The following is a 25,538-nucleotide window of genomic DNA, read 5'->3' as shown; positions in this document are numbered from 1 at the left end:
CAGTTAGTGGGGTTTATGGAGCAATAACACCAGCACGATGATGCATTAATAGATTCAGCATCTTCTATGAAGAGACGTGGAACCTGGACTCTGTGACAGTATTTGGCCTGCAGTGTGCTGAGGGCGGGAATATGCTGCACTTGATCAAGATCTGAAAAGTTGAAGCAATTCATAACAAAAAACTGAAAAAGAAATACTATCCTGTCCCCAGATGTTCCAAGTCTTCCTATTTTCATCTTGAGATTTAACAAGGGCCTTTGGGAAATAAAATTTAGAACTTGCTTTCCCAATGTGCTATGTCTGGCAACCTCCACTCTCCCAAAATTTTGCATAGCTCTGTGACTTCTCTCTGTTATTTTGTTTTGTCTTGTTTTCCATGAAGGAAAAGCAGCCTCCAGTCTGCAGTTCTGTAGGCCTTCTCTTACCACGTAACCTAAACATACAGATTTATTATCTTTGTTTGATCTTACCCACATGAGACAAGAAGGGTGGGAGATGAAAGGAAATGGGTAGTGGAGGGCTTTGTTTTGGCTATGCCCAGGCTCTGATAACTGTGAGAAAGGCAGTAAAAGTGCTACAATATCAGCTTCTTAGGTGAACATTGGGAACGTCATACCTGTGAAAAGAAATAGTATTTCCTAAGAAGACCGATTCTTTGCCAGACTTCCAGGTGTACTAGACATGAAGTAGCATTTCTTGATGTTGGCAGTCCTGTTATTTATGGAGATATGGCTCTGTTTACTTGAGAAGTATTGAAATCAAGTTGCAAAGTATCTATGAAGTTGAAGTCCTTCTTAGCTAAATGAGTAGATACTGAACAAGATTGCAGTGTTGAACTTGAGTGCCTACATAATCTTAATTCTTACTTTAAGGACTTCTGAGCATGTCTTAGTCATGCATATAGGTATTTCTTAAGCTCATCAGCTCCCTCAGTTTTAAAGATATAACTATACTAACAAACAGAACAAATCAGAGTTTTATTAGCATCCTTTAGTGTGACTGAATGGACAACATGTGCTGGCAGACTTTCTCCATGAACAGCACGGGACCCTGCTTTATTTCTTCTATACTACAAGGTTCTTGAGTCCTGTTTTAGGAGGCTTCATGTTCTCAAACACACCTACATTATTTTATGTCTCACTGCAGGGAATATATGCTGCATGGCATATAACACACGGCTTAATTTTCATCCCCCAAACATCTTCTGGTTTAAAAGTAATAAAAATATCACTGTCCTCATTTTGCAGATAAAAGAAACAGGTATAGAGAGATAAAGTTACTTGCTCAGTGATCCTCTGAAGGTTAGGGCTTCAAGCCAGGAATATGTGTAACACAAGTATTTTTAAGATTCAGCATGCTATTGTGTTCATTAACACATACTTAAATTCATAGCATTGTTTAAACATCAGCAGGTGTGGTAATTTTCTCAGGATCTTCATAATACCAGTACTGAAAAGTACAGTGATAAGAACTGTTGTATTCTTTCCCTTTTTTTACTGAAGATTTGCCTTGTATTTAGCTTTACTTTGTTTATTTCTATAATAAATAAGTATAATATGATGGGATTTCTATAATAAATAAGTATAATATGATGGGAACGTTAATTAATTAGAGAAAAGTCTCTACATTGCTCATGCCAGTATTTTACTAGGATATTCTGATGTAATTAGGGTTTACAAGGTGTTAAATGGAGAAATTCACAGATAAAGAGAATGATGCAGCACCAATTATCCAGAAAAATAGTTTTGTCCCTAAAGTCTTAAAATTCTTGGATTAAAAATATGAATAGAGAAGAGGTAGTATTATCTCTTCCCTTTCACTTAAAAATAAATTAAAAAAATCTTGAACCTATTTCCAAATGTCAGTGAAGCAGGTCTCACTCAGCTACTGGAGCATTCCCTGCTTAAACAAATTAATAATGAAAGGGCTTTAAAAATCAATTTCTAATAAAATAAAAAGGTATCTCTCCAAATGAAGGACTTGCTGTGCACAGCTGCTCTTGTGTTAACCATTAATGGTAAGCAATCGTGTTGCAGCCACATTATTGAACTCTGCAAAGAAAGTCATTACTGAAGCAGATACTAAGAGACTAGAAAGCCTAAAAAATCCATACAAAATGAATCAAAGGCCTTGAAAAGCTGAGAACTTCACCTTTTGTTTTTTGAAAAAGGTTTTATATTTTATAGCTGTCAGTTCCTTTTAGCAACTCAACATTTAAAAGAACCTTTAAAGTAAAAAAAAAAACAACCCTAAAAAAAAACCAAACCCAAAACACTTTCCCAGTAATGCAGCTATAAATTCAATTAGTGCAGTTAATGTGTAAGTTGGGTAGTTCTACTTTTTACGTTGAAATGAGTTTTATTGAGCATTGTTCAATTCTTTTTTTTTTTGTTGATGTCTGGGAGTAAAAGACAGGGGCTGACATGTTTTGGGTCTGACCATATTCTTCATATGGAAAACCTTGCAATATGTTTAATTGTGGGTCATCTTTCAAAACTGGGTGCTGAATGATGTGGTTGTGCAAGCAGATCCACCCAGTTACAGGATATTATTTCTAGGGAGTTAATGGAATTGCAGCCAGCAGCCCACCATACCTGCATGATGAAGTTCATACCATCTCTGTGTTTTTATACCAGCCAAAATCTCCAGAACTTTCTCTTACAGGAGAAAAACGACAACAGCCAAAAAACCAAACACCTTGTTGCTTCTGTACCTTTCTCCTCAAGCTCTGGTACTCCAGCTCCATTTTCGTGGAATCGTAGCTAATCCAGGTGAAACCAATGTGAGCGACACGTGTATTGAGGATGCAATTCAGTTTATACATGTGGCAGCAGAAATATTTGCTTCTGAACCAAGATAACACAGAGCAATTTGAGGGCAGACTTCAGTATGTGTTATATGTTCAAATAGCTTTTGTTTCTTTTGGCATATTGGGACCAATAAAGCAATGTATTTGTTTGCATACAGGCTGTTCCTGTATCAAACTCATTGCTGAACCGATTTGGGATGAAACTGAGCCCACTATTGTCCATAAACACAAAGGCAATACCTTCTGAAATGAAATTCTGTGAGATGATTATCCTCTCTGTTCTGTATGGTGATGGTGCTATAGAAGTTATAGAGGACATTGCAGAGAGCTATGTTAGAAAGGTTTTACCTGAAGATAGTTTGAGCTCTTGGCAATTTTAAGTCATTATCTGAGTAAAATAGTTAGCATTCAATAGTTGCATTCAGTCTTGTCTGAACATCTTCTTTGGTAGCACGGAGTTGGTCAGGTACAATCTCTGTGTTGGGAGGGTGGTACTAATCAGTTATTAATCCAAGGCATCATTATGATATAAATATCCTGAGTCCTATGTATAGCAGTCAGAAATATTTTTTGACGGTTAATGTTAGGGGCTTTTAAAGTTACAACTGTTTTATGTTATCAGCTACCATGTCTTGTCACTTTTCACATTTTACTGAAAAATAACTAAGTAATTCTGCAAAGATGCTGCCAATACACCAAAATTCACATGACTTCTTTCTGAGTAGTATGCTGCGGAATACCGTATTTCCTAACTAATGTGAGCTATCGCATACCTGAATGCAGGTTTGTTCACAGAAGTTCACTAAAAGATGAGAGAAAACACAAAATGAATCTAAGGGCCAAGTATGAGATGTATATTGCACCTCAAACTGAGCAGCCTGTATTTATGGATGTTTTGAATATCCACATGAATGTTTTCTTGAGAGATAGCAAGGTAAAAATCAACTTTAGCAAATGCTTTCTTGCCTAACCCAGTAAATGTTAACCCTCTGAGATGGAAAGGTAATGAAATTTGAGTCAGAATAAGATGCTGTCTGGGATTTGATAATTGGCATTTTTTACCTGTCTTACTATCAACTTTTAGGCTCTTTCCCCAAATATGTTACAGGGAAGTAAAGCTGTTAATAATTCATCTGTGCCACCCTGTTCCTTGCGCACACATTCCTCACCAGTAGAAGAAGGCAAATGTAACTGAGGTTTCATTCAGCAGGACTTTCAGGAAGGCGTCTCCCATAACACTCACCTATGCCTCTGGAATCATCTCATGAATTAAAAATGGACAGGTGTAGCCAAGGTCTTCCTTTCCTGGAAAGTACTTACATTTAGCCTTTACTGTGTGACAGCCTCTGTATGGCATGAATTGATTTTGCATATAATCAACCAAACTGAGGATTTCCATTCTACATGTGCAGAAATAACAGAAGAGCATGCCTTACTCTTGCTTGAAATCTAGCATTATCTCCATAATGCAAACAGCAGAAGTGGGAGGGATATCAAATCCAATGAATAATTTATAAAATATCAAGTCTAACCATATGCCAGACAAGAAAATCATCAAAGGAGAACATGACTAAAGCCTAATGTATGCAACAGGGAACTGTGTAGTGTTGACATAGTTTTAAGATATTAGTATGCAACAATGGAACAAGGTGAGTCTGACTTCTTCAAACATTCAGTGATCCAGGTTCCAAGGCATCTGATCAAAATGCGTGTTTTAAACAACAGGTTATATAAATAAAACTATAAATCTCAAAATCCTTGATCTTCAATTTTAGTTTTTTAGGAAAATGTGTAATCATCTTTTTGTGTATCTAATTTTGCTTTCATCTTAGACCATATAATGGCTTTTGTCAGTAAGATGTAAATCAGTTTCCCCAAATGGCTTTATAGAATGTTCTGCATATGGACTAAGGCAACACGTCTTTTTCAGTGGTCTCCATCCCTTCTAATTATTTCCTGTATAATTAAGAATACAAAATTACTTATTTTTGCATAGAGAGCATTTATCATCTTTTGAAAATAATTTCTAAAAGGTTAAATCAGGGTGAATTAATATTAGATCATTGGAGGTCAGAAGTCCTGAGGGAATTTCAGTTTCCTAGTAGCAGCAATTTCAATAAGATCCTTAAATACTCAGAATGTTGCCAAAACCAGTGAGTAGATTTGAGACCATTCAAAGCCATCCAAAATTAAAAGTGTTAATCCAGAGAGAGTTTAGGATGAATGAGTAATTTAGTCATGTTAATTCTTGAGGTTGAAGAGGGAATTCAGCACTTCTTTGGTGTGAATGAAATTTTAAATACTACGGTCTGAGTCTTTATTTATGTTTAGCCATGCAGAGACTACTACTAGGGTATGTAAATTGTTGTAGAAAACATCATGAAGATCAATAGAAGTAGTTTGCTCGGTAAACTATATTTCTTAATTAGTGTTTGCATGGTCCAGCACCCATTAATATCTGATGAAAAATTTTGCTGTCACGGGATAAATCCGGAAAAATTTCGTCACGTGGAAACTTAAGCATGTAGGTGCTTATTATACTCATCTCAAGAGAAGGTAATATATTAATTAGGAAAAAGAAACTTATTGATGTGTGGCACAGAAAATACTGGTTTAATGTCATGGTGAGAAATAAGTTTTTTCAAGACCTTCTCCAGATCTCTCTGAAGCTGCTGACAATCTTTCCAGGACTGTGCATACTGAGAGGGCCAAGCTAGTGCAAGGGGATTAAGTTGTTCTGCTCACCACTCAGTCTGTCTCCCAAAATAAAAAACTGTAAGTGTTACCGTTCACAGTAACCTCCAAAAGGGTCAGATAGGCTTTAAGTAGTGCACTGAGTGATTTATTCACAGTTTCTTTTGTGGGCTAAAGGTATAACTGGACCATTGTAATAGTTCATAGTCTAGTTCTGGTAAATGTCTTCCCTTCTGGTGGGCTTTTTAACTTATTAATATAGATGTAGCCAGTATGGGACAGTTTGAACTTTGTTGCAATCCAGGAAATTGCTGGAAAACAATGGTAGAAGTGAGTGCAAGTTTAAGTTGCTTGAATCTTGATGGAAGGACATCCTCTGAGGAGTCGTTTGGTAAGATTTGTCTTCAGATACTATCTTTTACTTTGTTTCAACCAGAAGTTTTGAGCATTCTCTTCATAGAGAGAAAGAAACGAAAAAATATTTTAAAAAAACCTGTTCTGGTTTATATCCCGGTCTATAAAAACTGAACTTTTGTTATACAGTGTCTTTTAGTGTTTTTGTAAATATTAGGGAAAGTTTCAGGCATTTCAGATTTTATTATTTGATGTTTCCTCGCAAGTTTAGGTTAGTATTAATTTTACTGCTTCATGCTTCTGAAAGATTTACCACACTGTATTTGATCTAAAGGAAACAGTTCTGAAGTGAGTTCTGTCCAGGCCACTGGTGTTGACCTTCAGGAAATTATGTGCTTCCTTGTCAGGTTAATGTAAGTTTGTAGCTCTCAGATTTTGCAGAAAAATATACCTGGATTATTTCTCACATTGTCTTCTGTCACACAGACAAAATGTAATCTTAACCCATATTTCTGTAAATTTTAGGTCAGAATTTAGAAAAGTTAGATTGCCCTTCAAACTAATATGCAAAGTAAACTACAGTGTCATCTTCTTGAAGGTTATGATATCAGATAAATTGTAGGTAAATGTTTGTGTGATGGTTTTCAGTAGATCATTTATATTAGCTAAGGAGCTAGTCTGTTATTTTATGAGCCTTTAGAAAATTGATTCAATTTTAAATGAATATCTGTGTCAGTATCTGCAGTTATAGGAGAATACAATGATGTAAGAAGTACTCTTTTTCAGCCCCTGTGTTCGAATCCGCTTTGAATCACTATCCGTTTGCTTTGGAGAATGCTGTTGAGGAGCTCGACTTATCTTTTGTATGAAAAAGAGCATTAAAATGAAGTTTTAATTCACTTCTTAGTGGAGACTGCTAAGAGTTATTGTCACACCAGCAGTGTAAATTACATTTTATCTGTAGTTTTGAAATAAATCTTGATGCATACATTCAGATAATTCTCTGTTCATGAAGAGCATCCAGTATATGGGTTAATTAAGAGGGATAGATTTGATAGGACATATTGGATTTATTTTTTATTGGATGTTAGTGGTAAGACTGAAAGTTAGGGTAGTGTTGGTCGGTATCTTGATTTATATTTGCTATTTTACCTAAACTACTGGTAATACAAACTGTAATGAGTGCATTGGATGTAGATTTTGCAAGTCCAAAGGAAACGTATTTCAAGGATGGATTTCCTGATGGCATTTTAATGGATGGATTACGCTGGATGGACACAAAATTTCATGATTGAACATGTGCTAACCATGGCTGCAGGCTCATAAAATACTGGTGAATTTAATCTGTCCATACCTAAGGAATGATAATTAATTTACAAATTTGACATTTACCGGTCTCAATAATTCTATTTTCTCATTTCTGGAAATTTCAAAGAGCCTTATCCTTTTACATGGCAAATGACCTGTCAAGGGGTCCAGTCTGAGAGAGTTTGAGGTTCTTCTGGTGTGCAACAATATGCAATGTTTTCTGTAGCTGATAAATGTACACTGATAAATGTCCTGTGGGTTATGTTCTGTTTAAATGTTGTAGTATCTGATATGCCAAGTCATGTTATGGTCACTTAGGAAACGGTTTATTTAGTAAAATCAGAAATAGGCAGCTGCTCTAAGCTGATGGCTTCTTTTATATTCATGGACAGAGATACCGTAATTCTTCCCATTTGTCTTAGATGAATGCTTTTTCAGGAAGAATCCTGGGGCTGCCTACATCTTTCTTTATTTCCTCGACAGAAAAATGATTAACATCAGGAAATAGCTCTCCCGATGCTGTTGGCATACATGAGAGAGCAAATTGCAGAACATTATTTTATTTCATGTAACTTTTCACATTTTTATTTGTGTTCATTAAGATGTCAAATGGTTTTGAAAGGCTCATTTTGTTATTCAGTAAAAAAAAAAAAAGCCTATCCTTGTTTAAAATGATGGTAAAACTTAGATTTAATGCTTGAAAAAGGTTATTAATCTTAGCATTTTCTTTAAAAAGATGCACATATTTCCATGTCATTTTATTTTCAGAAAATATTATACTTTCACGTTACTACTAATTTAAATTTTTAGGTAGAGCTCTCTTGAGTCAGTGAATAAAATTTCAGATATGTAGCTGAGCTTTAGGTCAGCACAGTTCAATTGTATATAACATTAATTCATAAATGTTTATAAAATTAAATAGTTTCTTTTAAAAAAAAAAAAAAAAAGTTGTTTCATATTCTAAAGTATTTTAGTTAAAATTCTGATCCCATTTAAGTCAGTAGTCAATTGCAGGCAGTAAATTTTTCTTCAGCACAATTTGATCTTTTAAGGTCTTTATCTATATATACTTTTAATGTATTATATTATATGCTCATATATATAGGAGTATATATGTATTTCAAAAACAGATTACACAAATTCAGATATTTTTATTGATACCAAATGTTGATATTTATATAGTCCAAAGTCTGTGATACTGATTCATTATACTATTGTATTTAGAATATTTAAGATAAAGGTTTTAATTTACTTCATATTTTTTCCCTTTTTAGCTTCTCCATGGGTAGATAAAAGTCGAACTCCAAATAAAATAGATCTCTACGATGTTCGCAGAAGACCATGGTAAGTTTTCTTTAAAGTGTTGATGTCTATACATCTCTTAATCTTTAGATATGGCTCTAAAGACAATTTTTTTCTGACTATTTTTATCCATTAGTCCTTACTTTTAGATACTGCTATTATCTTTTTATAACATCTGTTCATTTTCTTGAATAAAAAATTTTCCAATCATACTATTGTTATGGAATATGCACTATAGTGTGTTGTACTTTTGCATTACATGTACTTTTTTGTATGAGGATAACTATCAAATAGAAATAAAGCAATTAAAACCTTTGATTTTGCGTCAAAGTCAAATGTAATTCAGATTATTAGAGTGAGTCATTCTTCCAGACTTTTGCAAATGTTTACAAATATGTCTCAGTGTTTTAGACCAGCAAAAAAAAAATCACTCGTTTGGTAAAAGACAGAGCACAGTAGGATAGTTTCTCATGATGCTTTTCTTCTGTAAGCTTCTCAGGGGATAATGCATATCAGTACTTGGATTCATAGTAGTTGAATATATGCTTTCAAAAGATGAAGTATTTTTCTCAAAGCTGAGTTGATGCAATAATTCATCTTTCATCAAGATCCTTAGCTCTGAAATAACATTCAAGTTTTTCAGTTATCAACATCTGAAAACAGTGAATTTTTGAGCAGTGTATCCTACTATCAGGCTTTCCTAAAGAAGTTTGGACTTTGGTTTACTTAAAAGACACAGCAAAAAAGAAAATGGTAGTGCTTGGTTTTCTAGTAGCTACCTCAGGAGGATTTGGTTGGTTCAGCTAGATTTAGTTTCACAATCACAGAGTGTCTTCCATCACATGCAACAAATGTGTTTTGAGAATGGTGTCATTTGTACCCTTTATTTATTTCAGGTATATCCAAGGAGCTGCATCTCCCAAAGACATGCTTATTTTAGTTGACGCGTAAGTGTTTCATGTCTGGATATTGACATTAGAGGGAGAAAAGTGCTTAGAAAAATCTGTATGCTGGAAAAGGGAGAGGATTAAGAAGTCCTTATATGGAAGGATCAAAAATCTTGGTATGAACAAAATAAATACACAGGAAAAAATAGTTCCAAAAAACACAAACCAAACCTGGAATTTATTTAAACTGAGCATAAGGAAGTGGGTTTTAATCACTTTAATATACTGCTTTCAGCTTCATAATTACTGTAGTAGTCAATTGAAAATTTCTTATATGCATGCCAAGATTTTCTGTAAAACACAAACATTAGAGTAGATTTAATCAGGCTTTCACGAGCCTGAAAATGAGAATGTATGTAGGCTTTGCATGTTTTACTGTATGTATTTAAAAATTGTCAAGTTTGGTTACTATAGAACATTAATAGAAACTGAGCAGAGAAATTAATAAAAGCATTCTCCTTACCTTGGCAAGGCTTTATTTGTTTAGCTAAAGTTGAGGGACTGAAGGAAGCATTGAACCTGATGTGTCATGCAGATTGCTTTATGCTGAAAAAATTCTCCGTAAGAGAATTTTGAATTTAATGCTTGTAAATGTGGTAAAGTGCTTTCATATCAGCACTGAGTTTTATCAACATTTGTTATTTCTTCCCTTCAGCCTTGGTTTTTCCTTGAATGAAACAAGCTGTCATTTAGGTATCTGAAAATCTAAAGCTATAACTCTAAGTGTAGGTGTATAAAATGTTTACATAATGCTTTGGCTGAAGGTGGTAAACTCTTTCGGATTTCTTGAAATGAAAATAAGGAAATGATGTAGCATTATGACTTCATCTGAGCCATGGGACTGGAGCTTTGGACTTATTTTTTTATTATGATAAAGTAATAGCACTAGTGATGAGTTGGAGAATTCAGGAGAGTTACTGACAATTTTGGTGTGAAAGCTGATGAGAGTGCTGCCTGGTGCTCTTTATTTTCTTCGTACATTTTAAATGAAATTTGTTAAAGCCAACTTTTCTATCATCTTGTGGATTTCTGTTAGGAGCGGGAGTGTCAGTGGATTGACATTGAAGCTGATCCGCACCTCAGTCATTGAGATGTTAGAGACCTTGTCTGACGATGACTTTGTGAATGTAGTTTCAGTAAGTATCTGCTCTTTCCACAAAATCTGCATTGTCAAAGCCATAAGCAAATTATTTTTAATGCCAGTTATGACATACTTGAATGTTAAGCTGCTAAGAGACTTAAAATGTATTGCAAAATACCGCATTTGTCTTACTGTTTTCTTGAAACGCATGAGAGTCCTGGGTTTGTTCCTCTCTATACATTTGAGTGAAGCGTAAAAGTCATGTAAACAAACTCCTATGTAGCCAAATTCTCCTTTACAATATATTATTCTGGTCTGTGTAACCATTCTATTTGACTGGTATATGCCAATTCTCTTGAAATAATTGGTGAATCACGAGTTTTGTATTGTGGTACGAGATAAAACGATACAGAGAAGGTAGTGGAAGTTCCTCTTTTTTCCATACAGCAGATATTTGGGTTGCTTGTATTAAATGATGCATGATGCTAGAAGAGGTACAGCCATACATCTGACCTGCTGAAGAGATGTTGCTTTAAAGTTCTGCAGTTAGCAACTTGATGGGTAGCAAAGTAATTTTTTTCCTATAATAAATAATATAACAGAGGGGAGAACCTATGAAGGAACTTAAAATGCACATAACTTATACATACAGAGACAGCATATGTGATGTGCAGGTCAAAGGATTGTTAAAAGGAGGGTAGGATTGTAAGGATTTTCAAATGAAGGTGATGCTGGCTTTCTCAGGTTTGGCTTTTCAGCAGCTGAGATCTTCCAGAACATGATCTGAAACTTTAGTACTACATATAACTGCTACACTTCAAACTTGACTATCAGATTTAAAACATTTTTTTCTATATAATAGAGTTTTTTAATAGTTCTTTAAAATAGTTTTGGGTGGGTTTTAATGGCATTTTAATCATAGAATCATTGAATGGTTAGAGTTTGAAGGGAACTTAAAGATCATCGAGTTCCAACCCCCCTGCCATGGGCAGGGACACCTCCACCAGAACAGGTTGCTCAAAGTCCCATCCCGCCTGGCCTTGAATACATCCAGGGATGGGGCATCCACACCTTCTCTGGGCAACCCGTTCCAGTGTCTCACCACCCTCACAGTAAAGAATTTCTAGTATCTAAATCTTTCTAATACTTGCGTTGAATTTGAAGTGCAAATTCCTGGTTTGCAAGAAAGCTGCAGAGAGATTTAATAAAACTATTATTAAATAAATAAATATAGATCTAATTTATATAAATATAAATAAAATAGATTTGGGGAAGGAGAAGATGGTATGGGCAACTTTCAATTTTCATGCTGATACCTTGGATGTCATGCCATAGCCTCGGGCAAGGCTTTTATGCTTTTTATTAAGCTGCTGAACTCTAGAGCTTTGATTCTAAGGAGTTAGGATGGGAACATTGACATACTCTTAATGACAAGAGACAGCCTGTGTGGTGAGTAACTGGAATGATTTTGGAGACAATTTTCAACTTCTACAGATGTGTTGTAGCCAGCCTGCAGGGAGAAAGACCTGAAATATCACTATCAGAAATCTCTTTGAATACCACTTATTGCTTCATCGTTTGCTGTCAGTCTAGCTAATGTTTCTCCAAGTAGTAGAAAGAAGCTTTTATTCGCAATGGCATTTCCTTTGTTAAAGTTTTTAATAGTGGATTAGAGTATTTTCTTTAGTCCAAATTGCAGTAAAAGAAGCAGCTATTTTTTTATTATTATTATTAAAGGAAATAAGCTTTTCTGTAATGACATTAGAAAGCTGAAATCTTGTTGTTAAATTGACTGTTTTTTGAAAAAAAAAAAAAGATTGCAATCCTAAACTGCTGGAAATTGATTACTCTGTTCAGTGGAACTGTGCCAGCTTTCGCTGTTGGAAACTGGGACCCCCATTACCTCTTTATGTACACAGCTTTCCAAACTCTTTCCTTCATTTGCTCCCAGGTGATGAGAAATAGCATATCTTAATGCTAGGCCTTCTTTAGTCTCAAGGTATTTTACAAGCTACGATTCAGTGTTGTTCTAGTGAGGCCCCAATATTGGGCCTTGTGTCAAAAAAGGACTAGAAATCTTTGACTATTTTCTACATGTTTCCAGTGGTTTGTAACTTACAATGTGGAAGAATCTTTCTTCTTCGAATGAATTTTAGAGGTTCACATCAGATATTTGACTGCAGAACCTAAGAGGACTTTTTGGTTATGCTGCATTCATGCTCAGAAGAAGGCAGGACTCACAGAAATGTACATAATAGAACATGGCATCTCTACATCTTTTATAAAGTGCTAATTGGTGTTGTACACTTACAATTTAAAAGCCTGTATTTGATCCTTTCAGTATTGCAATTACTCTGGCATAACCTATGTTTTTGTGTGTTCAGATGACTTACATGTTGGAATTGTGGGAGATGTGTTCTGACATCTTGTTTCTCTAACAGAAAGGGAATCATATGCTAAAGATAGGAAACAAATGGTTGTTAACTACTACAAGGCATTCTTTAAGTGAGAGAAGTGAACACAGAAGATTGGTCTGTTTTTTTAAAAAATGTTTTTCTCCCCTGTTTTTTTTTTTTTAGCTTGATCAGTTTTTCTACAGTCCAACCAAAGTCTCAAACCACAGTTAAGCACCAGAGATGATTTTTCTCCCCTGTTTTTTTTTTTTAGCTTGATCAGTTTTTCTACAGTCCAACAGTCCAATCAAACCACAGTTAAGCACCAGAGATGACACCACTTAAGAAAGTGGTATATTATCAGTATTATTTGTTCTTAAGATTATTCACAAAAGCATATACTCAGGGCTAACTTTTATAAAGCATTTATCCACTTCAAAGTTGGTATTAGTTGCTGTAATGTTTTCATGTATCTTGCTTTATTTTTATCTTTGATGTAGATATCTTGACACTTAAAGTAAAATATATATCAGAACAATCATTACTCTGATCATTCATTAGATCTTTGAAAATTACATACGTTACTTTCATTTAGGAGGATTTCATAGAAGGTCTAAGTTCTATCTCATCTTCATTCAAATATTAAATTCTTCTTTCTACTGCTAAGTTTTTTCCCAGTTATTTTTCCTCATGTATCTCTGGTGAAGAGCTTGATGATTTATTAGCTTTATGTACTGTTTTAAAAGGTACATGGTTCATTAATTCTTGTCTAACTTGAAAATAATATCATTTTTCTTTTTTTCTAAATGATATGAGGCTCATCTAGAGAGATGGTGATACATAAAAGATCATGTGGTCACAAATGGTGATCGCCAGGGCTCAGTATTGGGGCAAGTTCTGTTTAATATCTTTATCAATGATCTGGATGAGTGGATTGAGTGCACCCTCAGTAAGTTTGCAGATGACACCAAGTTGGGTGGGAGTGTTGATCTGTTTGAGGGTAGGAAAACTGAACAGAGGGATCAATGGGCTGAGGCCAATGATATGAGGTTCAACAAAGCCAAGTGCCGGGTCCTGCTCTTAGGTCATAACAACCCCATGCAAAGCTGTGGGAAAGAGTGGCTGCTGGAAAGCTGCCTGGCAGAAAAGGACCTGGGGGCGTTGGTCAACAGCCAGCTGAATGTGAACCGGCAGTGCGCCTGGGTGGCCAAGAAGGCCAACAGCATCCTGGCCTGTGTCAGAAATAGTGTGACCAAAAGGACAAGGACAGTGATCATCCCCCTGTACTCAGCACTGGTGAGCTCCCACCTCAAATACTGTGTTCAGTTTTGTGCCCTCACTGCAAGAAGGGCATTGAAGCACTGGAGCATGTCCAGAAAAGGGCAATGAAGCTGGTGAAGTGTCCAATCATCCCCCTGTACTCAGCACTGGTGAGCTCCAGCATCCTGGCCTGTGTCAGAAATAGTGTGACCAGAAGGACAAGGACACAAAGCCAAGTGCCGGGTCCTGCTCTTAGGTCATAACAACCCCATGCAAAGCTGTGGGAAAGAGTGGCTGCTGGAAAGCTGCCTGGCAGAAAAGGACCTGGGGGCGTTGGTCAACAGCCAGCTGAATGTGAACCGGCAGTGCGCCTGGGTGGCCAAGAAGGCCAACAGCATCCTGGCCTGTGTCAGAAATAGTGTGACCAAAAGGACAAGGACAGTGATCATCCCCCTGTACTCAGCACTGGTGAGCTCCCACCTCAAATACTGTGTTCAGTTTTGTGCCCTCACTGCAAGAAGGGCATTGAAGCACTGGAGCATGTCCAGAAAAGGGCAATGAAGCTGGTGAAGTGTCCAGAGAACAAGTCTTATGAGAAGTGGCTGAGGGAATTGGAGTTGTTCAGCCTGGAGAAAAGGACGATAAGGGAAGACCTTCTCCACCTCAAATACTGTGTTCAGTTTTGTGCCCTCACTGCAAGAAGGGCATTGAAGCACTGGAGCATGTCCAGAAAAGGGCAATGAAGCTGGTGAAGTGTCCAGAGAACAAGTCTTATGAGAAGTGGCTGAGGGAATTGGAGTTGTTCAGCCTGGAGAAAAGGACGATAAGGGAAGACCTTCTCGCTCTCCACAGCTACCTGAAAGGAGGTTGTAGCCAGGTGGGGCTTGGTCTCTTCTCCCAAGTAACAGTGACAAGGTGAGAGGGAATGGCCTCAAGCTGTGCCAGGGGAGGTTTAGATTGGATTTTAGGAAAAATGTCTTCACTGAAAGGAGTGTCAAGCATTGGAACAGGCTGCCAAGGGAAATGGTTGAATCACCATCCCTGGAGGTATACAAAGGTGCTGTAGGGTGTAGGTGTGGTGCTGAGGGACATGGTTTAGTGGTGGACTTAGCAGTGTTGGGTTAGTGGCTGGACTTGATGATCTTAAAGACCTTTTCCAACCATGATTCTATGTTTCTGTGAATATTATTCATCACAGAATATTTCATATCAGAGAAGCCATGTCTGAATCAAGTCCAACACCAGTGCCGCCTCATTTATTTACAATTCCCAAAATATCAACTTAAACATTTTGTTCTAGGTGAAAGAAATGTAGAGTTATTCAATGTATTTCCTGTTATTGCTTAAGTATATTTTCTCTTGAAGTGTCCTGGTCTTAGACATCATTGGCTAATTAAAAAGTCCAAAAAGCTAGGTGAAAATTTTCTGTTAATACAGTATTAGGGAATGGATATATGAACACTAACAATATCTGGATGTTATCTACATTTTTTCTTTCCCCCCTGAATCTTTTTGGCTAAGAAAGCAACAGTTGTTTTATGGCTTGTTAGCTTTAATAACCGTAGAGTGTTTAGTAATGAGGTTTTGAGTTACTAGAGAGCTGTTTTACCGTTAACCTCTGCCAAGATGTTGTCCCACAAAACCCATATGTATGATGATTCATGCCCACAACTGAGAGACATGGATTTAAGCTCATGCCAATCACTTCTAGAAAGCGACAGGATGATTTAATGAACCATGCCTGGTATATGGAGAAATGCTAGGGAACAAAAAGCTTAAAAGTAGGTGTGTTAATATACATTAGTTCTACTGATTTAGTATAGTTCTTGCATTTATTTCCAGTGAAAAAAGGTTGAATGAACTACTAAGTAATGTAAAGATTGCCAGGGGTTAATATGTCATGATTTCCTCTGGGATTTGCATTTTTCTTATCTGAAGTGCTGTGCTTTGTGGCAGAAAGAAAACCTGCTGTTTGAAAGAGCTTAAATGTATGAGTAATACAGCTGTTTTCCCACTAATCCGGTTATATGCTTTGATAGCAGTAAGTGGTAGATGATAGGGGCAGCAATTCCATCCCAGCATGTTATGATTTAGTGACTTGGTTTCAAATGTTGACACAGAAAGTGTAATTTGTTTATGATTATGGGTAGGCTGCAATTTGCAGGAGAAATGTATTTCAACTTCAAATCTGTAGAGATGTGGAAAACCACACGAAGGAAAAACCTACCTTACAGCAACAGACATGTTAAAGGTCAGGAGCTGTAGGACTGTTTAAAATAACTTAGCCTTTGTAAAAATCCAAACTAGTATTTACATTTAGGAACTGGAAATTAAATGTTATGAGCATACTACAGATAATACAGTCATGCTCTGGGAAAACTGAGAGCTCATCTCCTGCTCTTTTGCAGTTCTGCACATGGACTAAAGTCAGAAAAAAGGAGATTTCTGGATGAATTGATTTCCAAGAAAAAACTATGCACCCAGTCTGTGAAATTATTGTTGAGGATAAAAGCAATCTGTGGAAGATATACATCTTTTCCCACTGATTTTTAATAGCAGCTTATCCTGTAATTCCCTCAGCTCAGTGGTTACCAATCTGTTTTTTATTTTGCCCCCTCCCTTCCCCCCCTTCAGCCTTTACTCCCAATTTGATACCAGGTTTATGCCTTCTTAATTAAAATATTTATTATATGATAATAAGGGGGAAGTTTCATAATGAGCTTATCAATTTATCAAAGGACTCTTTTCTCTTCCTGCTTCATAGTCCTTCCTGTATTATGCAGGTCAGATTGCACCTGTATTCTCTTAGATACAGTGAAACATTCCTTCCTTCTGGGAAATATGTTCTTAAGATTGTTTAAAAACTTAACAAACATAACATAGGTGGAAACCTTAGGTAAAAGTCCCCTTGAAGGGAGAAGGATACTAGATTTTGCAACCAAATAACTTGTCATGCTTATGTTTTCCTCGTTAGAAATTTTAGATTTGTATGAGTGTAGTTCTGTTCAATGGGAAAAAGCTTCCATAACTTCCTTTAAAAGTCAGTTTCCTTTTTTTCACTTCCATTTAAAGTGTTTTTAGTGAACCTTAAATTAAATGGCATACTCGAATAGAGTAAGACATATTTTCCTTCTGTGTTTTTTTGAATTTTTACCCAGAAGAGTTCAGTGGTGATAAGTTTGGTTTTTTTTTAAATAACATCAGTATTTCATTATAAATAACATCAATAACATCATGTTGATAAAACATGATAATGACAGCAGCGTGAGATACTGTCACAGAAGTAGTTGTATGGCTGGATCTAGAGAAGGAGATGAAAAGGACTCCTGTATGAAGGGGGTTGCCAAGAGACCTAATGTACTTCGGTCCTTACTTTCCCATTCTCCATAATGCACAATATTAAGGAGAAAATAGAAGATTCCTGCCATCTTTTTTATTATTTGGCAAATTAAAAAAAGATAGAGAATCAAATTCCCAGTGTAGATTTGTGTTAGCACCTCTCTTACTGATTTAATCCTAAAGCATTTCAATAGTGAATCACAGTGAACTATACAGTCTCCTGAGCATCATGGCTGGGTGAGGCAGCAAACAAATATATATTATTCTTTTTTTTTCTTGTAGTCAATGAAAAGCAACACATAGGCAAGTTTAGAGCTGAGTGTTGAGCTTTATGATTCTCTTAACCACAATCCGTCTAATTGTATAATGACCTTGTAGTTTTTCTTAAATTGAATGGCTCATTTTTAAGACAAAGGGGAACAATGATAGCTACAGAGAAACACATCTTCATAGGACTGTTTCTTAATTGAAAATTGTTAGTATTCCTTAATGGAGCCTCATTTTCTTACACCTTCCTTATTGACTGGGTGAGTTTGTGTATGTATTTTCACACACGTTTGGTGAGCACTGTAGGTGCTGGGTTGAAATGAATTTTGAAGAAGTTAGGATCAAAATCTAGTATTCAAATTCTGTGTTGCTAATAATTGCAGATAGACCTAGGCTATGTATTTATGGAAATATATGTATGGGAAATATGTCTGGAGGTCCTGTTTATCAAATTTAACAAAGATGAGTATTCTGCAAATAACAACGGAGGCAATTTAGCGTCCTAGAAAACTGGGAATCTATGGAAATCCAGCCATTGTTAAGAAGTTAGAAAGAATTTTCTATTTTAGTGGATTAATGAGAGTAGGAATAGAAGCAAGAAATGCAGTAGTATTAGCAACATCATCAAATTTTTGTCTGCCCAGAGAGTCAGTTTCATTTTCTCTCCCCTCGAAAGAGAAAGTTGGGATAGGAATATTTCAGGTGGGGCTGGGGTTGAGAGGAAGATTGGAGTAGGAGGATGTTACATTACTCGGCTCTTCTGAAATGAGGTTAATTGATTTCAGCGGGACCCTGATCCTCAGGAAAGCAAGTTACACAATTCGTATCAAAAAAAAAAAAAAAAAAAAAGGAGGACCACTAGGAATCAAACTCCTTGCAATCTTTTCAGACACAATGAACTAGAAATGCTTGTACAGCTTCAGTGACATGGCTAGAGAAAACTGTTCATCTAAATAGCTTTTGGATTGATGGTTTGGTTTCTTTTCTGGAAGGGAGATGATGAGTATTTGAACTCAGATTTTGAATGTATGTCTCTCCTTTGTTGTGCCTGAATACTGTTACATAAATGTGAATCACATCATTAATTTAACACAAAAGGGATTGGCTCAGATTTTACACAAAAAGATTGTAGGTGTCTTCTCTGAGGACTGAAAGTGGTTTATGGTTGATTGCCTGGTTCTTGAAAGCAATTTCTCACAATCCTGAGTGAGTCACCTGAGAAGCTGGATTTCAGACATACTCTCAAACTCACAGAATTTGATTTTTTGGTCTGTTCAGGAGTTCATAAATAAATCAGCTGATAACTGATTCAATCACACCTGAGAAATGCTGTCGCTGGGGAAAACTCTGGCATCCATAGACTCTCAAAACTGTTAGATAAAAGCACTGCAGGAATGACTAGTCAAAGCCCAATAAATGTGAACGGCACATAAATAGTTAAAATAACTCAACAAATTACAAAGAAAGATTGTCTTCATATCAATATTTAATGCTTTTCTGGAAGATACACTTTAAGCAAACATCTAACACTAAACATAATTGTTAAAGTCTATTACAGAAGTAACCAAGGGAATTTTAAGGACCAATGATATTTGGGTGCTCAAATAGTATGCAAGAGGTCAGATTAGATTATCTCATTGCCCCTCTTAACCTTAAATCAAGAGTACCTGAAGGTTTTGGTTGATTGGTTGTTGTTTTGTTTTGTTTTGTCCTGATGACTTAAATGATTATCCCAAGTAGCTGTTTATCATCCACCTTACTTACTAATGCATTGGGAAGTTCTTCATCATCCTTGTATAATACGAACATTTTAGCATTCATCTTTGTAAATAAGTAATATTTACCAAGTGTTTTTTTCAGTATGTACTTAACAGTTTAACCATATCTATCTAGCAACAGATATGTTCAGTAGTTAGGCTTTCTCTTATCCCTAGTGTACTTAAAAATTCATTATCTTCAATTTAACCAGCCCTACATTATTTTCTGTTCAATAAGAAAGAGCAGCAAGTACCTATATAAAACAGACATATAAAGAATAGTCCATGATAAAGGGGTGAAAATGAAGTTTTACTTTGTTGTCCTGGTGATTTTACTCCCTATGATACTCGCTTACAATATATTATTATTTTTTTTAATACCTCGGTTAAAATAATATGCCAGTAGGTAAACCCAATATAACACGAAACCCATTATGATGTTAGTGCAGGGTCAAGTCTTCTCCCTCTGAGAATTACAGTTAGCACCAGGGATCTTCTCCAAGAGCCAAGTTGCCATGTTCAGCTCAGAACTGCAGTCAAGCTAGTAAGGCTTTGTAAAAGTACAGAAAGCCAGGCTGCACCCTCATCCAGTTTTTGGTAGACACCATCTCATTCACACATGCAAAACTGGTTGGGACTCCTCTAATCCCAGTAGCCAATCCTCCCTCATGATCTCACCCTCAGAGACGCACACACATGGTTTTTGCCTCTAGAGACCCCCCAGACCAGCACCTGTCATACAGTCCAGGTGCTGGTACCATGGACACATGGGTCCCCATGACCCATGGTCCCTTACCAGTTGCTGACACTAAAATGCACTTACTCCAGTCTCTCCAGCTGCTGCACCATGGACACACTGGCACTGTGACCCCTGGGCTGAGTCCAGTTGCTGCACTCGTACACCCATGCACACACACATACTCAGTCCCTCACCCAGGAAAAGGTAGAAATGGAGTTCAATAACAAGGCAGAACAGACTGTACTGATGAGGTGCATGATGTGACCAGACAAACATGCTGATCAGTAGACTATTTACACAGGACCAACAATTTTTCCCCTTACCCCTCTATTTTCCCCTACTTGTTCATCCTCAAATCACCTAAATCCATCTCTTTCCTCAGCTTGATTCTTCCCTTAAATATTCCATAGCAGGTCCTGTGAAATCCTGAAATGCTCTTGTCCTGAAATGTCTCACATACAACCTCCTTGAGTCCAAAAAGGGGGGTTATTGCATTATATATTACTGCCTAGGCCCTACTTAGTTGTGGGAAATGAAAAACACCCCCAGAAGACAATCCTGACTATCTTGGGACCAAATTATGGCCAGGAGGTGCTTGTCTTCCTCCACTGCTATAGGGAGAGCCTGGCCCACTGCCTTGGACTGGGCTCCCTATTAAAATATCACTGGAATGAGATGAGCTGAATCATAGTACCTCTGCTCAGCTGAGAATGCAAAAAGGAATCAGTGGGAATAAAAACAACAGGCACTTTTGGGGTGTTTACACTTTTTTTTTCTTCTTCTGTGTTACTGTTTGTAACTGTTTGTTACACTGTTACATTTTACATTACGTTACATTAACACTGTTACTGTTTGTACTGTTTGTTAATCTATCAGTTGATACTATTGCGTTATTAGTTTGCCATGGAAGGAAAATGTTCAAAAGGTATGTCAGAGAGAAAAAAGAACTGGAAAGAGTTGGAAAAGGACTAGGGCAAATCTTAAACCAAGATCTGTTTCATTTTAGATCTGTCATAAAGTATTAATTCTAGAGAATAAAGTACTTACGTGCATGAAGAGCCAAAGGGAATGGAAATTAGAAGCTGGATTTCTACATTAGGATGTCAGGAGCAGAGAAGTTGCTGGAAACTGCACATTTATTTCTGTACAGTATAACTGACAATTCCAGATGACTAGAAGAGTCACCTCCATTCCCACTTTGAGGGATTGCTTTGGGCATCAATACAGATTTTTATTGTCTCCTCTTATAGTTGTCAAATGTCAGGAAGTCTGACTTCTAACAGCACGTGGCACAGGCTTCTGCAATTTCCAGAATAAATCCCAGCTCTCTAGTATATTAGTAGTATTTAAAATGAGTAATTTAGTGGTATATAAAATGAGGTGATAGCTCTACCACATGGTTCCACTGGTTAATAAATCTCTTGGCTATTTCCAATTTCTTAATTTTTAGTAAAGCACAAGTCTTACTCAAGAGAGCTCTGCTACATGTCAGCCCTAGCATCGAACCTGTTAATTTTTCATGGCAGTTCAGATACTGGTCCAAAAGTGCATTTCTGACTCAGCTTCCCAACCAGGAGACAATTATTAGCAGGGGGGTGTGACAGTATATTTAAAAGTGTGTGGTGTGTGAATAGCCTCTCGAACAATGAACTCATTCCTTACCAGTTCTGAGGAGGCTGGGCTGGGCTGGCTTTAATGATTCTGCTGGGGTAAGATGACTCACCATGTTAATGAAAAAAAAAAAGAAAATGCAGGCTGCCTGTAAGGTATGGGACAGGCTGGGTGGGGGGATTTGTTCTATGGTATCCCTTTCTTTAATATATTTCCTATAAAAGTCGTTGTTTTGGTAGGTGAGAATTTTAAGACATATGTGGCAAGATGTTAGTTTGGTGTGAATCTAAATGTTCTCTTACCTCAGGCAAAACATGAATGAAATACGCACAGACCTCTCAAGTCTAGTGCTTTTCAAGACTCACGCTTTTCCCTCCCGTCTCCCCCTTCCCTGCCTCAGCGGCAGCATCTGCCACAGCAGCAGTCTCCTGCCGCACCCCCCTCTGCTCACAAACCCCTGGTACCCTGCTCCGCCCTGCAAGGGTGACAGGCACATTTTACTCAAGCCCTGGGAATACGGAGGTGACATTATAGCCCCTGTTGTCCCCCAGCTATGTGGTCTGGTGCAGAAGTGTATGCTTATCTTGTAATTTGGTGCACTAACTAAACATTTATCTTGTTTTTGTTGCCCTGAGTAGCAACCTCACACATAGAATCATTGAATGGTTTGAGTTGGAAGGGACCTTAAATATCATCCAGTTCCAAACCCCTGCTCTGGGAAGGGACACCTCCCAGTAGACCAAGTTATTCAAAGCCCTGTCCAGCCTGGCCTTAAACATCTCCAGGGATGGGGCATCCACAGCTTCACAGAATTGTCAGAGTTGGAAGGGACCTCTAGAGATCATCTATTCCAATTCCCCTGTCCTGTCACTGGAAACCACTGGAAAGAGTCTGGTTCCATCCTCAGTTCTCTGGGCAACCTGTTCCAGTGGGCAGTGAATTTGTCAGTAATGGTTTAATACTTATTTATCTCTGGTGACCAGTAACAGGACATGAGGAAATGAGTTGAAGCTGTGGCAGGGGAAGTTCAGATTGGACACTAGGATTCCAGTGGGCAGTGAATTTATCAGTAATGGTTTAATACTTATTTATCTCTGGTGACCAGTAACAGGACATGAGGAAATGAGTTGAAGCTGTGGCAGGGGAAGTTCAGATTAGACACTAGGAAAATGTTCTTCACTGAGAGGGTGGTCAGTCACTAGAACAGGCTCCCCAGGGAAATGGTCATGGCACCAAGCCTCTCAAAGTTCAAGGAGTGTCTGGATGATGCATGCAGTAATATGTTTTAGTTTTAGGCAGTTCTGTGAGGAGCAGGGAGTTGGAGTTGATGATCCTTATGGGTCCCTTCCAGTTTGAAGTATTCTATGCTTCATCTTTTTGGCCAAGGGTGTTTCGTGTTCTAAATAATTTGAATTTGACTGAATGAAGATTTCTCTAGTCAAGTGATAATTAAAAAGAAGTCTACAAAATAGCTGGTCACAGTGCTGTACAGTGCAGCCTGCAGAACTGTCGCACTACAGGAGTGCAGTAGTTCAGATCAGCCAGCATTCTCTGGGAGATGCTGAATTTTACAGTACTGAAATTTTCAGGAGAAGTCAGAAAGACATGATTTAAAGTAAATAATACATGCTAACTTAGCCATGGCATCATGACATGACCATAAATGAATACATCTTGCTAAGCTAATTCATCTCTCAGCCTACGCTGATGTTCTTTGTTTTAACTCTGAGATTTGCAGCGCAGCATCGTATCTCGTAGTCTGAACATCAACCCTTTTGTACACAGCGAGAGCTTTGCATTGATTTATGTGCAGATAATCATATTGGTGAGGAAGGTTAACAAAGCTAACTGAGAGCAGATTTTGGCCAAGTACTTGGTCTTTTTCCAAACATTTATCTCATATTATGCTACAATATTTTTTCAGCAGATATTTCATGATTGTAACAGTTTTATTGTTGTCAAATGCTGCTACCTTTGGTCTCTAATACATGATATATATTTCACAATGAAAAGAAATGTGATACATTTTAAATGTTAAGAAATGTCAATAGTGTAAATTGGTATATAATTCTAATATTTCATCCTATACCTGCAACATAATTTAAGAAATGCAGATGTGTTACTTCTGAGTACAAGAATAAGATCTTTATGTACTGTGTATCTGAAGTTCAGGTATATGTGAAGACTATCTATATGTGAGTCATAGGATAGGAGAAAACAGTTATTCTATAGCAAGGTATGAATGCTGAAGTTTAATACCACATATTATATTTGGCATGCCAAATTACAAACCTTTATTGCTTGAAGTGCCTCAAATTTTCTGTGTACTAAGATCTACATGGGTATAAAACTTTGCAAATTGCTTTCTTCCAATTCTCTAAATGGGTTCTGATAAATATTTATATCTTCCCACTGCTGAAATATAGATTGTAGCTGGCCTTATTCAAGATTCAGTTATTCTTGGGATTAACCCTAAAATCCTATTACCAAGCCTAAAGCAGCAGGGAAAAAAGGAAAAGAAAGGAGCAAAGCTGGATTTAGCTACAAGACGAAAGCCTGATGAAATCAGATCTATTTCACTATTGCTCATTTAATATGTATAGATACAACTGGGTCACCAAGCTGATTTAGCCATGAGGTAGAAGTAGCATAGCAACAAACCTTGGCAGATTGAAAGTCAGCAGCGGTAGTATCTGATTAGGTCTTCAGCGAGCTGACTATATTTTTCTCAATTTTCAGTATTCCCAGAGTGATGTTTCTCATTTATTCAGCTATCAAGATCTTGGTATTGTAAATGTATAAGTTTTGTCTCTGTAGCAAGTTTAAATTAGGAATTACTGCTTTGTTCAAGTTTAAATGATTTTATATAAATCTAAGATAAACATTTCTTAATGTTTAAAAATTCACAATTTACACACAGTTAAATGCCAGGGCTCATTTAATGTCAGAAGTTTTGGAGAGGTAGGTTTTTAGGGCTTTTTAGGCTTTTGCTTAGTTTTTTTAGCATAGAGGTGTAATTTCAGGGGATTCTGATTAAAGATGTCAAATCAGTAGATGTTAGTGAACTAACTGGGATGAGTGAAGAATAGGGAGGCGATAGGTAAGGGTGGCTGGGAGAATCTGCTTTTTTTACTTAGATTTCATATTAAACAATATTTAATAAGAATGTTACTACTTTTACAGATTTTAAAGATGCAGAAAGACATACATTTCAATAGGAGGTTGTTTGAGAAATGTTAACTTTTACAGCTTTCCCATATTGAGTATCATAAACACGATTTGTAAATCTGTTGGAAATGAGGATGCTTTTTAGGGGAGTATGGATCCTTTGTATGGAAAAAATACACTTTCATCCTCAGGGAGCTGGTATCTCTGGTGTTCAATAAGTGTAAATTTTTCTTTCAAGAGGAAGTTTGGATTTTAATACTCCTGCTTCTTCACTCATTTGGCACACAAGAATATTTATTTTTCAGTTGTAATAAGAAATGTATGCCATTCACAGAAGGCAAGAACCTCCAGCAGAAGTGTAAAATTTCCCATTTCAAGATAACATTTGTAAGAGCAGTTCAACTTTTTTGTTTTAGTGCCACCTAATGACCAAAACCTGGAAAAGTTTTTAAAGTTTCATTAACGTATGGGTTTTCATTTGTTTACATTGTTGCATTTTCCCTTAACGA

General features: G+C 36.8%; 1 protein-coding gene across 2 annotated transcripts in view; it reads left to right on the top strand.

The window, feature by feature from the left end:
- CACNA2D1 (calcium channel, voltage-dependent, alpha 2/delta subunit 1) overlaps positions 1-25,538 on the top strand; it is a 376,039-nt gene that overhangs the window by 257,676 nt on the left and 92,825 nt on the right. For both annotated transcript variants that reach the window (XM_014963770.1, XM_014963769.1), the window contains exons 7-9: positions 8,440-8,509; positions 9,364-9,414; positions 10,451-10,550. In XM_014963770.1, the coding sequence (XP_014819256.1) occupies positions 8,440-8,509; positions 9,364-9,414; positions 10,451-10,550 (221 nt within the window). The remainder of the gene's footprint in view (positions 1-8,439; positions 8,510-9,363; positions 9,415-10,450; positions 10,551-25,538) is intronic.

This window comes from Calidris pugnax, unplaced genomic scaffold, assembly GCF_001431845.1.
Source record: "Calidris pugnax isolate Ruff unplaced genomic scaffold, ASM143184v1 scaffold44, whole genome shotgun sequence".
Lineage (NCBI taxonomy): Eukaryota > Metazoa > Chordata > Aves > Charadriiformes > Scolopacidae > Calidris > Calidris pugnax.
The sequence above is the reverse complement of the archived record's forward strand: the minus strand, read 5'-3'. Positions and strand labels throughout refer to the sequence as shown.